This window comes from Nelumbo nucifera, chromosome 4, assembly GCF_055504915.1.
Source record: "Nelumbo nucifera cultivar China Antique chromosome 4, China Antique-T2T, whole genome shotgun sequence".
In the NCBI taxonomy this organism is placed as follows: domain Eukaryota; kingdom Viridiplantae; phylum Streptophyta; class Magnoliopsida; order Proteales; family Nelumbonaceae; genus Nelumbo; species Nelumbo nucifera.
The window spans coordinates 72101921-72115119 of NC_142652.1; the positions used below are offsets into that span (position 1 = coordinate 72101921).

The following is a 13199-nucleotide window of genomic DNA, read 5'->3' on the forward strand; positions in this document are numbered from 1 at the left end:
TTATGGATGAACCAGGTCTAGTCCAATCCAATAAATACTCTAGATCATTAAATTTGGACTAGTCCAATTCAATATGCCTTATTGATCTGTCTAATTCATCAAAGTTCATTTTGGTTTGGATGAATCCAATCCAAAACTGGTCCAATACTCCTACTAGAATTAGAATCGTATGTGGATCATCCGAGTTTAAATCAGTCCCCCACAAGATTGTTCCCCACAACATCCCATAGCATATTCCTGCCGTGTATTAAAAACATCTCCTGATGATGATATCACGATTTTTTATATTATCATCGAGAGATATTCTCAATATATGGCAGGAATATACTGTGGGACGTTGTAGGGATCAATCCTGTGGGGGGCTGATTTGATGTCGGATCATTCCACTACTCTCCTGCTCTTGCAAGAGCAATCAAAGCCGTTGGATCAGATGGTCAGAAATACACGGACCCCACAATTTAAATTCAGGCATGGAGTCGAACCGACCATCTGGAAATCCGGGCGGGTAAATCGGATAGTCTGGAGTCCAGAAATTACCCGTTCCTCAATAGCTGCCCAACCAAAACAAAGATGGCGGGCGGCGGGGTGGGATTTCTTCTATTTTCTACTTCTCAGAAGATGCGGTGGTTAGGTAATAAAGTGCACTTCAGAAATAGAATAAACAAAAGGTAAAAAAGTAGGTTTGACGGGTTGAGTCGGGTCGGGTGATGTCATAGTCCATAAGCAGAACTACCTAATATACTTAGATATATCCACCGGTTAGCATTTGTCTGTCGGCAATTAGTATTTAAGTACTTTTTTTTTTCTTTATTTGCTACAAAGTATTCAAGAAATTGTAATTGTAATTTGTTTACATTGTTAAATTAAAATGGTTGTAAGTTGGATAGAGCGCTATACTCTTGTAAATTTTAGGGCCTGTTTGGCTTAGGGAATAAAGGTTTGAAATCTGAATGAAATCATTCTAATTTGAATTGTTTAGTTGGGCAGAATCGATTCCATTTTGACTATGAACCAAATAGATTCTTATTTTTTAATTATTTTAAGGTTATACTATGATATTCGAAAGACATGACCTTAAATCTCATTATTTTAACAACTAAAAGAGGAAGCAATAAGTATTTCAGTTCAGTAACTTCAGCCCTTATCAAACGGCACTTGCTTTTCAGAATGTTTTGCTGAATAATTTTAAAATGTTATTCTACAAATGACCTGCCTCTATTCTATTACAGAAACTCCCATGTCTATTAATTATTCTTTACCTAAAATTCTCTCTCTATCACAAAGAATTTTTTTTTTTTTTTTCTCGAAGATCAGATTTCAGTTTTCCCAACCGCCACTTTAGTTTTAAAAAATGTTTACGTAATGACCGAACTACCCCTATATTTCCTGAAAGGAGACTCGCTGGACCAACCTCGTCCTTCACTCTCTGGGGTCTGGGCTTTGCGGAACTTTGCATTTAAGCTACCGTGTGTGTGAAAGAGTCTGACAAATCTTCCCTGCTTTCACAGTTCACAGTTCGCACGCCTCCTGTAAATTTCTTTTCTTTGTTTTTTCTGTTTTGGGATTACTGCAATCTCATTATTGATATTGAAGTTGTTTCTTTCGGAATTCAATTCAATTCATGTATTTGACAAAAAAATACGTTGCCCCATTCCTTTGATTATTTTTTAGGTTTTGGGATCCCCAATGGAAATGGAAGTGCCCAGATTATAAATTTGCATTAATTCTAATCCAGAACCCAGTTCCATCAAAAAACCATGAAAATGGAAGACCCTGGACCTAACACAAAGAATCAACTCAAAGAGAATGCAGTGACTAGAAGATTTTCTGGATTCAGCTTCTATCCAAGATAGAAAAGCTTGAAGGAGACCCTGTTTTGGTGAAATTTAGAATGGAATTCAGATTCCTGTTCACAGAGAAATCCCAATAGGACGGCAGCCCCACATTACAAGGTTAATTTGTGGTATGTGGACAGTGTTTTAAGAAATTAGCCTTTCTTTCTGGGGGTGGCTGGTGTGCACATTGCTTGTTCATTCATGTCAATGTCATCATAACTCATATACCGCTGGAATTGGATTATTGGAATTTCTCTGCATCTGCTGGCCCCATTGGACATGATTCAAATATCAGTAACTCATGCCCAAGTTCTTACTTCACCCCCTCCTCCCCAATCCTTTGGCACTGATCATGTGGAAAAGAGGTGAAGTGGCACAACACAACACATGGACTCCACTGGACCTTGTACTTGATCTGCCAAGTAGGAAAGCTTGAGTAGCGAGTAACGGAGGAAAGGTCATGTCTGTCACAGGCTCAAGGCAAAAGAAGAGGATCTTGTCTGTAATTTTAGGAGAAAGAAGGGGAATTGTTACCGTAAGAGATCTGGTATTCAGTCCATTTCTTTGACTACTACTATCTACTACCAGTCAGTAGTCACCCAAGAAATTTTCACAGAACTCGAAAAGAAGAAAGGGTGGTCGACTGGTCGTCCTTGTATTGTAATTGAGAAAAAGCCAAAATTGCAAATCTTTAGTGAAAATGGTATGCTTGTAATTCACCCCCCAAAAGGCCAAAACCAGTGACTCAGACTCAGTGAGGGCGTTTTTATACTTTTGGAAATTTGGCTAATCTTTTTGGAAGGCAGAAATTTGCTAATCCAATCTACTCATTTAATTTTGACCATCTAACCTAATCGAACACTGATTAATTTTCCTTTTTGCCAGCGTAATCATCACTAATTTTTTTTCCTTGATGTTTGACTAACAAAAGCATTAAAAATCACAGTAATAAAAGAAAAAGGCCATCTTACAGAAAAGTTGTGTCTTTTAAAGGCTTCTTTAGGTTCCTAGTGTTTTTTTTATTTAAAATTTCTGATAATCTGTCATCTTCAGAGCTATGTAAAGAAATGAAGAAAAACCCAAGAAACCTTCCATTTCCATGCTTCCATTTTACTGTTTGTAGGGCATCTCCTTGTTACCTACCACTGATAACTCCACCCCTTCTTATTATCCCCCACACCTCCTCCCTTCTCCAAGCCAGAATTCCATGTCCCAGTACTTCCTGCAGAACCCTTCATCAAAAGTAGAAGATTATCGTTGTCGCTTGTTGAGGTTAGGAGGGTTAGGGTTTTCAAGTAGGGGCAGCTGTGGTGTCAGAAAGCTCCACCTGAGCTTAGATTCAAAGTGCCATTTGCTTAACACAGAAAACACAGAAAGGAAACCTTATCCAACTGCATATTTAGCTTGCTTTTTTGACAATGGGGTTGATTTGAGTTTGTTGGCTTCGACTTATTTCATCATGGGTCGTTACTCCTTTTTTATCAGAGATTTAGGGTTAGGGTTTGGTACTTTGGCTCTTTGAGAAGGCGTGGAGAAGGTGGTTCAGAGATCTGGGCTGTTAAGGCTGCTTTGTGAATCCATTCATAGGTAGGTGAATGGGCTTCTACTGAAAAAATGGAACCTCTCTCTCCCTCTTCCTCCCTTTCCTCTCTTTCTTTCTCTCCTTTGAATTTTGCATCTTGTATTCTCGTGGGTGGGATTGTAGTGCTGTATAGTAGGATATTCAAATGGGTTATGTTGGTTTGGTTATAATTGTGATGGTGAAGAAGCATATTGCATTTCTGTGTTTTTCTATTTTCGGGTAATAATTTCTATGTTTTGCTTGATTATTTTCATGTGTGTAAATTGGGTTTCTTTTTGCGCTCTTGTTTATGTTGGTAAAATGATGATTTTTAGTATATAGATGGGCGGAGGGTAATGTCCTTCTCATGTTTCGGTTGTGTTATTTGCTCCCCTTTGTTCATCTTCTTGGCTGGTGGTTTTCCTTGATTCCAGGGAAAGCAATGAATCGTTCAGAACCTTTAGGTCGTCTACATCTGTTTAATAATCTGATAGGACCAACATGCTTGACGAAAGGATGTAATATACTTAAGCACGTAAAGGTTAATTTAGTGCTGACCTGAGATCAACCAAGACACTGTATTAATGTCTAGAAAATGTTGTGTTCAAAAAATAAAATTACACACACAAATGTATTGAAAAGTTAGCTCCTTCATACTTGATTGCAATTTGAGTTTCCTTATCATGTTTTGTAGGCATATCTTCATCATAAAAAGAAATGGCGACTGATCTCAATGCTGAGCTATCCAAGAAAACAGGTGTATTGGGCCTCAAAGTGTGGGTTTTGATTGGAATATGTGTGATGCTGTCCATTGTAATTATTCTCAGTGTGATGGTTATATGTCTTTTTTCACGGAGGAGGTCAAGAAGGTCTGTTGATAATCTTCCCCTTAGCCAAATTCCCGCTATTTCAAAGGAAATCAAAGAGGTAAAGGTTGACCAAGTATCAACAAATGATTTTCATCCTCGCGACGGGTTTCTTCTCACCATTCATGACAAGTCAAGTGACAAAGAGTCGGACAGGGTAATGGTCCATTTGGGCATGGGGAAAACAAAGAATGGAGATTGTAGCAGTCAATCAGGTTCATTTCATCATGTGGAGAAAGATGGTGCTGGGTCTCAATCTGGAGAAGAGGGGAGTTCTGGGACGGTAACTGTTTACAAACCATCTTCTTCATATCCCATAACTTCTCCTTCACCTCTAGTTGGCCTGCCTGAATTCTCTCACCTTGGTTGGGGTCACTGGTTTACGCTAAGGGACCTGGAGCTTGCAACAAACAGGTTCTCGAAGGAAAATGTCATTGGTGAGGGTGGATATGGAGTTGTATACAGGGGTCAACTGATCAATGGGACACCAGTGGCAGTTAAAAAGCTTCTGAATAATTTGTAAGTTTATAAAGTCATCATTTTGTTTTCAAACTGTCATATTTCTTCATTCTTTCTTTTGTTAGTCTTCTTAGTGTAGCATGTGGCATATATAACTTGAGTTATTTTTTCTTATAGAGGCCAAGCAGAGAAAGAATTTAGAGTGGAGGTTGAGGCAATTGGTCATGTGCGACACAAAAACTTAGTTCGACTTCTAGGATACTGTGTTGAAGGCACCCACAGGTACAAGATTCTCATATAATGTTCTTTGTGGCTTTTTAATACTAACTTCTTCCCTATTTGACTACTTGTATGTGTAGGTGTACCTATTTTCTATGCGGTATGCATATAAATGAAGTACATCACTTCCCAAATCCCCTCATTTGGTTGTATATCAGAAGCCTTGTATTGGAAATTATAGTAACACAGTATTCTCTGTAGTAAAATGGTTTGTAAATAAATTACTTCGATATTCTAATAGAGCTTTCGAGGAATCAACTTTTTCCATAGTTTTTAGCTAACATCCTCTAGTATTCGTAGCTACCAATTTGTAGGGTACACCATGAATGAAATGTATTTTTAATAAATAAACTTTTTTTTGATAAGCTATGTAATCTCTACTTTTCCCATCTTGTGTGTATGTGTGTCAGTAGACTCTCTTCCCTAGTCAACAGAAAAAAAGGGAAGGAAATGGTCTTTTTTACATCCATCCCTATCCCTTACTCAAGTTGATTCAGGTTCCATCAACTTAAACTGTTTTTGGTCTGCCATTCTAACTACTGCAGTTCTAATTCTACTAGAACAAGGCTAAACCCCATTGGAATCTCTTTACTGTATCTTCCAATTTGAATTTGATTTTAATGGTGAATTAAATCTTATATTGCATGAATCAAACTTGACCTTTAAGGTTAGCCTACACATAAGTATGCATATAAGTTATAAGAGAAAAGCTATCTGTACAAAAGAAAAAAAAAAGAATTAAAAAAATTACATATAATTGATAGTTGCTAAAAACCAATAAAATCCCTTTCCTTCTGATTATCACTGACAGGGGACCTACTCTACCTAAATAGTTCCCATTTCTGCTATTTGTTGTTAAAAAGGGTCCTGGTGGCTCAGATTTTAGGCTTTGTTTGACTTTTAGCATAAATTTTCAGGATGTTGGTTTATGAATATGTCAACAATGGAAATTTAGAGCAATGGCTTCATGGGGCTATGCGCCAGCATGGATATCTTACTTGGGAGGCCAGGATGAAAGTTCTCATTGGAACTGCCAGGGCGTAAGTTGATTGATTTTTATCTGAATCTGAATTGTCTTTTAGGTTGCACTTCCTTTGTAAATGCAATATATTTTCTTGCAGGCTGGCTTACTTGCATGAGGCTATTGAGCCAAAAGTAGTGCACAGAGACATCAAGTCTAGCAACATATTGATTGATGATGATTTCAATGCCAAGGTATCCGATTTTGGTCTGGCTAAGTTGCTAGGTGCTGGGAAAAGTCATATCACCACCCGAGTTATGGGAACTTTTGGGTAATTATTCTTTATAATATACATCTATGCCCTCTGAGTTAGTGCAGGAATTGCACTTTTTGTTTAAGTTGACTTTTTTTCTGTTAGAACTTTCAATTGGGAAATCCAGATGCTGTTGATAGGGTAATCCTTATCTTTTCTTTTTGTTTAAAACCTTGCAGGTATGTGGCTCCAGAATATGCAAATACTGGTCTCTTGAATGAAAAGAGTGACATTTATAGCTTTGGCGTTGTCCTGCTGGAAGCAATAACTGGAAGAGATCCTGTAGATTATAGTCGGCCAGCCAATGAGGTAAACAAAACTTTTGAAAGAAAACTTATTTGAAGTGCTTCAAAATAACAACTATTTACCATGTTTTTTTTTTTTGTTCTTGAGCAATTATTTGTTGATGCATCTGTTGTGGTGGTATACCATATGCTGTACTTACCAAGACCAGCCTAAATTGTTACCTGTGTCTTTTCAACCAGAGCCGTGAATCAAAATGATATTTAGAATGTTCTTTCAAGTTACAATATGAAATATTTTACTAATTCTTTTGTATTCAGTTCCCTCTTTTCTTCTCCCAAATGATGCTGTTTTGCATTTCCTGATGCAAGGATATTCCAACTTCTTTCTGGGTGCTCAAATCAGTCCCATATACTGTATTAATTTATCATTTTTAGCCATGCTGATTTCCCATATTGCCTCTTTCTTGTAAAAATAAGCTCTGACACTAACAAATGGCAATGGCCATGATATAACAAGTGGATCACATTACTGAAGAAACTAATAGGTAACAGAAACAGGTCTACTCAACTTAGAGTCTGAATTTAATCTCAGTTATTCATGAAAGCATAAAAAACTTGGCTGAGTGATTAAACTCCAAAATGTGGAGTACAAATCTAGTACCTGACTGACTGAGTAGGATGGTTGCACTTTGGCTTGGGTTCAGATAACAGTCAGCATCTTGGATTTCAAAGCTCATGTGAGATAATGGTGTCCTAAATACCATTTTTGTCAGACTCTGACTGAATAGAAAACTGGAATGTTCACTGTGCAACGGTTGTATGAGTAAACCAAACAATTAGCTCATTCTAACTGAAAACTGTCAATTAACCTGGTCCTAGATGGGTCACTTGTTCAACCATCTAGGCAAATCCGTGTTTTTGCTAAATGCACCATCTGGGTATCTGACACACCTTCACGAGAAAGTGGGAACCTATGTATTTGCATCTTAATTTGTTCTTTCTTGAACTTTCATAGACATTAGGATTTTGCATAATATTACATCTTCTCCAATCCAATTGTTTTATTACATTCTACAGCCTTGTTTTTATTTTTTGGTAATTCTAATCTGGCTCCTATCTTTATCAAATATGGAGGCACTTGATTTCTAAGTTATTTCACTCTAATTGAATATAATATGGTGGTTCTTGCAGGTAAATATGGTTGACTGGCTCAAAATGATGGTTGGCAGCAGGCGCTCAGAAGAAGTTGTGGACCCAAACATTCAGACAAGGCCTTCAACAAGAGCCCTGAAAAGAGCTCTTTTGACTGCTTTGAGATGTGTTGACCCTGACTCAGACAAGAGACCGAAGATGGGCCAAGTTGTCCGCATGCTTGAGTCAGAGGAATATCCCATACCCCGAGAGGTTTGATTCTTACATCATATTTCAAATGCCCATATAATGAAATTTCATGATGCTTTTATGAAATTTCATGCCTATGAAACTTGTGGAATTTCAGAAAATGATCCCTTTCACTCGTTAAATTGATGTATGAATGTTGATTGACCAACATATAACTGTTCAATGCTAACAGTTTCTACTTAAAAGAAAATCATAGACCAAAAAATTTCTTTTTGTCCCATACTGAAGTCAATATCTACCCTATAGCAGCCACTTCCTTATCCTTGCATATGCCTGAAACTAAATCATGTTATTCAGTATTTTTGCTTATTGTTTATAGAAATTTGGCTACAGGTTTTTATGCCGGTTGCCATGCTGATACAACCCTCCATAATTGGGGCTTGGGACTGGTAGTACAAGACAAGCTGGGGCTGGCAGATTTACTTGTCCTTTCTTATTCTGACTTTTTCGTCTTTGACATGCTGTTAGAACCCTTATCCATATGAATGTCATTTCCAGAAGGAAATGTAGATTCATTCATGTTGTATACCAGTAAAGAATATTGAAAGCATAATGCTAGATAGCCATTGGAATTCATGCGGATCGGGCTCTTGCATTTCTTGAGTCTTACCAAGATCACTGAGATAGATAGAAACCATCACCAGTCAATTTGGTCTTTATGGTGCTCTGAATTCTGAGGGTAGGTGAGAAACAACTAGCCAAAGCCATTCAAAGTACGGAAGAAGATGATAATGAAGCATTCTTAAAAAAAATATTACAGGATGTATTGGAAGAATCAATAGCAAAGGGAAGAAAGAAAGCAGGAAAGGAAGAGGGTTTGGGGGGGGGACTCAATCAAATTTGTAGGTACTGGTGCAACTTGATCCAGGTTGGCATGGGTTGATGTCAAACTTAGCTGAACCCAATGTGCTAAAAGTTCAATTCTACCCTAACCAAACATAGAAATAATACATGCACAAATACACCAACTAATGCAAGAACAAATATTATAATGCAAATGATAGAAATCATATTGTGGTACTATTTTACAGAAAACACCATTCATTGTGTTCTGATCCCCTCTCTTCCCTCTCACATAAACAAATCTATATACATAAATCAATACATATAGCATAGAAGACTACAAGAGTATGTACTATTGCAACTATAATATGGGTTCGGGTTGCACTGGGTTGCCCAAGGCATTAACCCTAACCCGACCCAACACTGTAATTTTAGATAGGCTCTAGTTTGGTTCAGGTTGGCATCACCCAAACTGTAACCTTATTTATAGGGGAAAGGCTTTCCTGGTGGTGGTGGGTGTTATCTGATAGTTATGTGGAATTTGAGGGTACCGTGGATTCTTTTGTTTGGTGGAGATGGATTTTAGATAGGCTCTAGTTTGGTTCAGGTTGGCATCACCCAAACTGTAACCTTATTTATAGGGGAAAGGCTTTCCTGGTGGTGGTGGGTGTTATCTGATAGTTATGTGGAATTTGAGGGTACCGTGGATTCTTTTGTTTGGTGGAGATGGGGTTTTATTGTGTAAATAGGGGTATTGGGCTATTGTTGGGGTTTTCTTTTATTTATTTATTTGGAGGCATCACCCTAGGTTAGTTTCTTGGAGGAAGGGGTGTTTTTCTTGATGTTTAGAGGTGAAAATTTTTGCCAGGCATTTTTTCTTCTATGTTTAGGGAGTATGGCTTCGGTCAGGGCAAAGCCCGTTCCAACAGCCTTTACAGCCTTACGTTGGGAATATCTCTGTGCTTATGTGATTTATTTCATGGGAGATATTCCCATGCAAGGTTGCAAGGGGCTGCTCAAATGGTGCGTGCACTGATTTGCCCTGACAGAAGCCGAATTCATGTTTAGGGGTGCAAGTATCTCGGCTGCTAATGGGCCTTGTCTTTGGGTTGGGGTGTGAGGTGTTATTTTAATTTCTTTTGCAATGCACTCTATGTACACGTTGTAAATCTCTCTCTCTCTCTTATCTGATTGATGGATTGAACTTTGTATTATAATTCTTCAGGACCGAAGACACCGAAGGAGTCAAGCAGGGAGTATAGAGATAGAAAGCCAGAGGGAGAACTCCGACACAGACAAGAGTGATAATCCAGATTCGAGAGCAGATAGCAGAAAACAGAGGACTTAATTTTAACATGAGGGCAATTCAAAAGAATCCAAGAAATATAAAGTAATTTTTACATTCTTTCAACCACCCTTATCATTAAAAAGTCTTCCTGCTCAACACCACAGACCACGAGAGTGGCAAGTTGCGACCACATTCTGGGCAAGGAGGTGGGTGGGATGAGAGGGTAGGGGGCTCTTTACTCTCTTGTTTTTTTTTTCTTGCGTCTTACTTGTAGAGGCTGGAGAGGAGATTGTTGTGTATGAGAAGTGTTAATGATGAAGAACCCAAACCATTGATGGGCGTGTACAGAGGTCTTTGTAGCTTTTGGTTGTTGATGAAAAATGCTCTTCTTGCTGTGAAAATGGAAATTGTTTATTATTGAAATCAAAAACACCATTTGACACCGGAGACTCTGTATGCTTATAATGTGACTTCGTTTCTCTCTCATTCGCATCTTCGTCAGCCTCCTTAACTCACTTGGAGTTGGAGCGCAGATGGCATCTAAGTTCAGATTAAAGGAAGATAATGAATGCAGCTCTTAGGCCCCGTGTTTTCATTAATCTGAGTGAGTTTAAAACTTATCCAGTTGCAGCGTTCTTGTGAATTGTGATATAAGTTATCCAGGTAAAGAGAGGTGAGGGAGAGCATTATTGGCGCATGGATGAATTGCTTATCCACCTTCCAGAGGGTCTCCGTATCTTGGTTGGCCAATTTATCTTTAATGCTAATGGGCGGCAGGTGAGGGAATTACGTCGATATTTAACGTGAATTGATTAATTTTCAATGAAGATCAACATCAGAAAGCAAGGTTCTTTTCGTTGTGGGGATCTACAAATAATTTCAGTTCGTAAAGCTTTGAAAATCATATATGGAGGCATCTGGTCCATGTTTCGATGGAAGTCGGGTCCAAGACTAAAAAGTGTATTTTGTCCCGAAAGGGCTCCGACGACGTTCACTGGTGAATTCACCTTCACCTATGGCGCTAAACAAAATAACGCTGTTGCAGTAACTAAAAAGCTCAAGCCGAAAAGCTAGACTTTCAGGAAAAAAAAAACAAACAAAAAAAGCTACGCCTTTCTGCACGTGAAATTGGGTGAGCCCCACCTGACAAATTAATTGTATAAAAGATAAGAACTGTTGGATTATATTTCGCTGTCTGAAATCTGACATATTATCATCAGTTTTTAAAATTGTAGTAAATCTTCATTTTCAACCAGAGATGAGTTTTGAGAGAGAGAGAGAGACAGAGAGAGGAGGAACAAATTAGCCCAGCTAAGGGGATCTACGGGAACCATTCCAACTTCTGTCGGTGAATCTCACACTTGTACAGGCAAACATGTATATGGAAACTCAAGCATAATGTATGCATATTAGTTTGCTCTTCACAAAATGTGTAAATTTTGCCTACATATTAATATACATTGAGAGTGAAAATACCTACAAACTTTGTAACCCAATCAAGGTTCAAAATATTGATACGTTCGATACGCCAGTAGGGGTGTATTGGGCGAATTGATACTACTTTTTTTTTATTTTTTTTTTCTGAAACCAGTTCAGGGGACTGATTTAGGGCTCCTCCACCCCCTGAACTGATCAGACCCCGATACACCCACTATAGGGAGTTATCGGAGGGGTCCTGGAATGATACGTATTGGCCGATACGTATTGATACTTTGAACCTTGAACCCAACCAATGTTCAAAATATTGATACAGGGTGATACGCAAATAGGGCATATCGACTTGTATCAGTACTGTTTTTTAAGTGTTTTTTTTTTTTGAAATTAAGTTAGAGGGGCTGGTTTAAGGCCGGTCTACCCTCTGAACCACTTGCCGACCTGGAACACCCTCTGTAGGGGTGTATTGGAAAGGAGTATTGACCAATACGTGATGAAATTTTGATCGTTGAACCCAACCAAGTATACATACGACTCACCTGAATGTGTTTTCATCTTAATTTTTTTTCTTTTTATTTCGCTTCACATGTTTTCATTTTAATTCTAACCTGTTAGATTTAATCATGAAATAATATTGAAGACCTACGGTCTCAAATGCTGTGCCATTCATGAAATCAGTCCAGATCAGTTTGGCATAAACTATGAACACGTTGAATAAGTGTACATTAAAATACCTTCAGCCTACCCTTAAAAAACGATTAAAATGTAATAATTTTTTTTTCTTTTTTGATATTACGTGCAACATGGTACAAGGGAATGGAACTGAAAGGATGCACCAGGCCCATTGACCATACCATGGAATGGAGAGCCTGCAGTACTTTGGGTTTCATCCCACATCTCTTACTTAAAGGTATGCCTAGTGACCATCTTGATTAGACCTAGCAAAAAGTTGACTCAACCTGTGAATCCGATTCAATCCAATGGAAAAAATAAGGTTAGGGTTTCATATTTAGCTATCTGATTGTAAGAATAAACCGATTTGACCCAACCTAGAAAAAACTGGGTTGGATTGGGTCATGGATCAGCGGTCAAGTCTATCAGGACTATTTATGCATTGTTAGAAGTTTTCACTCTATAATTTTTTTTATATTTAGTCTTTACTCTTTATTGTTTATTCTTTAAATTGTTAAATGTTCAAGTTTTTATTTTATATTTAGAATTTCAAGGCTAATTCCTTTAATTTTGGCATTTTTCACATAGTTTTTTTTTTTTATTTTTTAAATTTCAGTTATTTTTTAGATGACCCGAATTGACCCAATCCGAATATTTAGAGTTATGGTCTAGCATTTGATAACCTAATCCGAATTAACCCAACCCAAAATCAACCTGAAGTATCTTAACAAACCCAACCCACCCAACCCAATTGCCAGGTCTAATCCAAGGTTTTAAAACTGTTCAGCCAAGAAATCAGTGAAGGTACTGCTTCTGTTTCAGCCCTGAACTATTATTTTCCCAAAACCGTTGAATTGATCTGTGACCTGTTCACCCAGGTGATTGAGCAACCGATCTGTTCGATCTGGGTAATGATTTTTGGACCATTTTTATTTTAATTATTTCTTTTTTTTTTAAATTTATTAAAACATCATGGACTGATGCATTAGGACTGGACAGTCAAACTGCTGACCCTACAACCGGTGAACAAATCAATTCCGGTTCTGCATCAGTTTTGATCTTGACAACTCCTTCAAATCAATGTAGACCCCAAAAAGCAACA

General features: G+C 37.9%; 1 protein-coding gene across 1 annotated transcript; it reads left to right on the forward strand.

Moving 5' to 3' along the window:
• Positions 1-2934: 2934 nt before the first annotated feature.
• On the forward strand, positions 2935-10433 carry LOC104611260 (putative receptor-like protein kinase At5g18500). Its single transcript, XM_010278243.3, has 8 exons — positions 2935-3422; positions 4091-4781; positions 4899-5003; positions 5918-6040; positions 6122-6292; positions 6454-6583; positions 7711-7923; positions 9929-10433. The coding sequence occupies exons 2-8, from the start codon at positions 4114-4116 to the stop codon at positions 10049-10051; spliced, it is 1533 nt and encodes a 510-aa protein (XP_010276545.1). The 5' UTR covers positions 2935-3422; positions 4091-4113; the 3' UTR covers positions 10052-10433.
• Positions 10434-13199: the final 2766 nt, after the last annotated feature.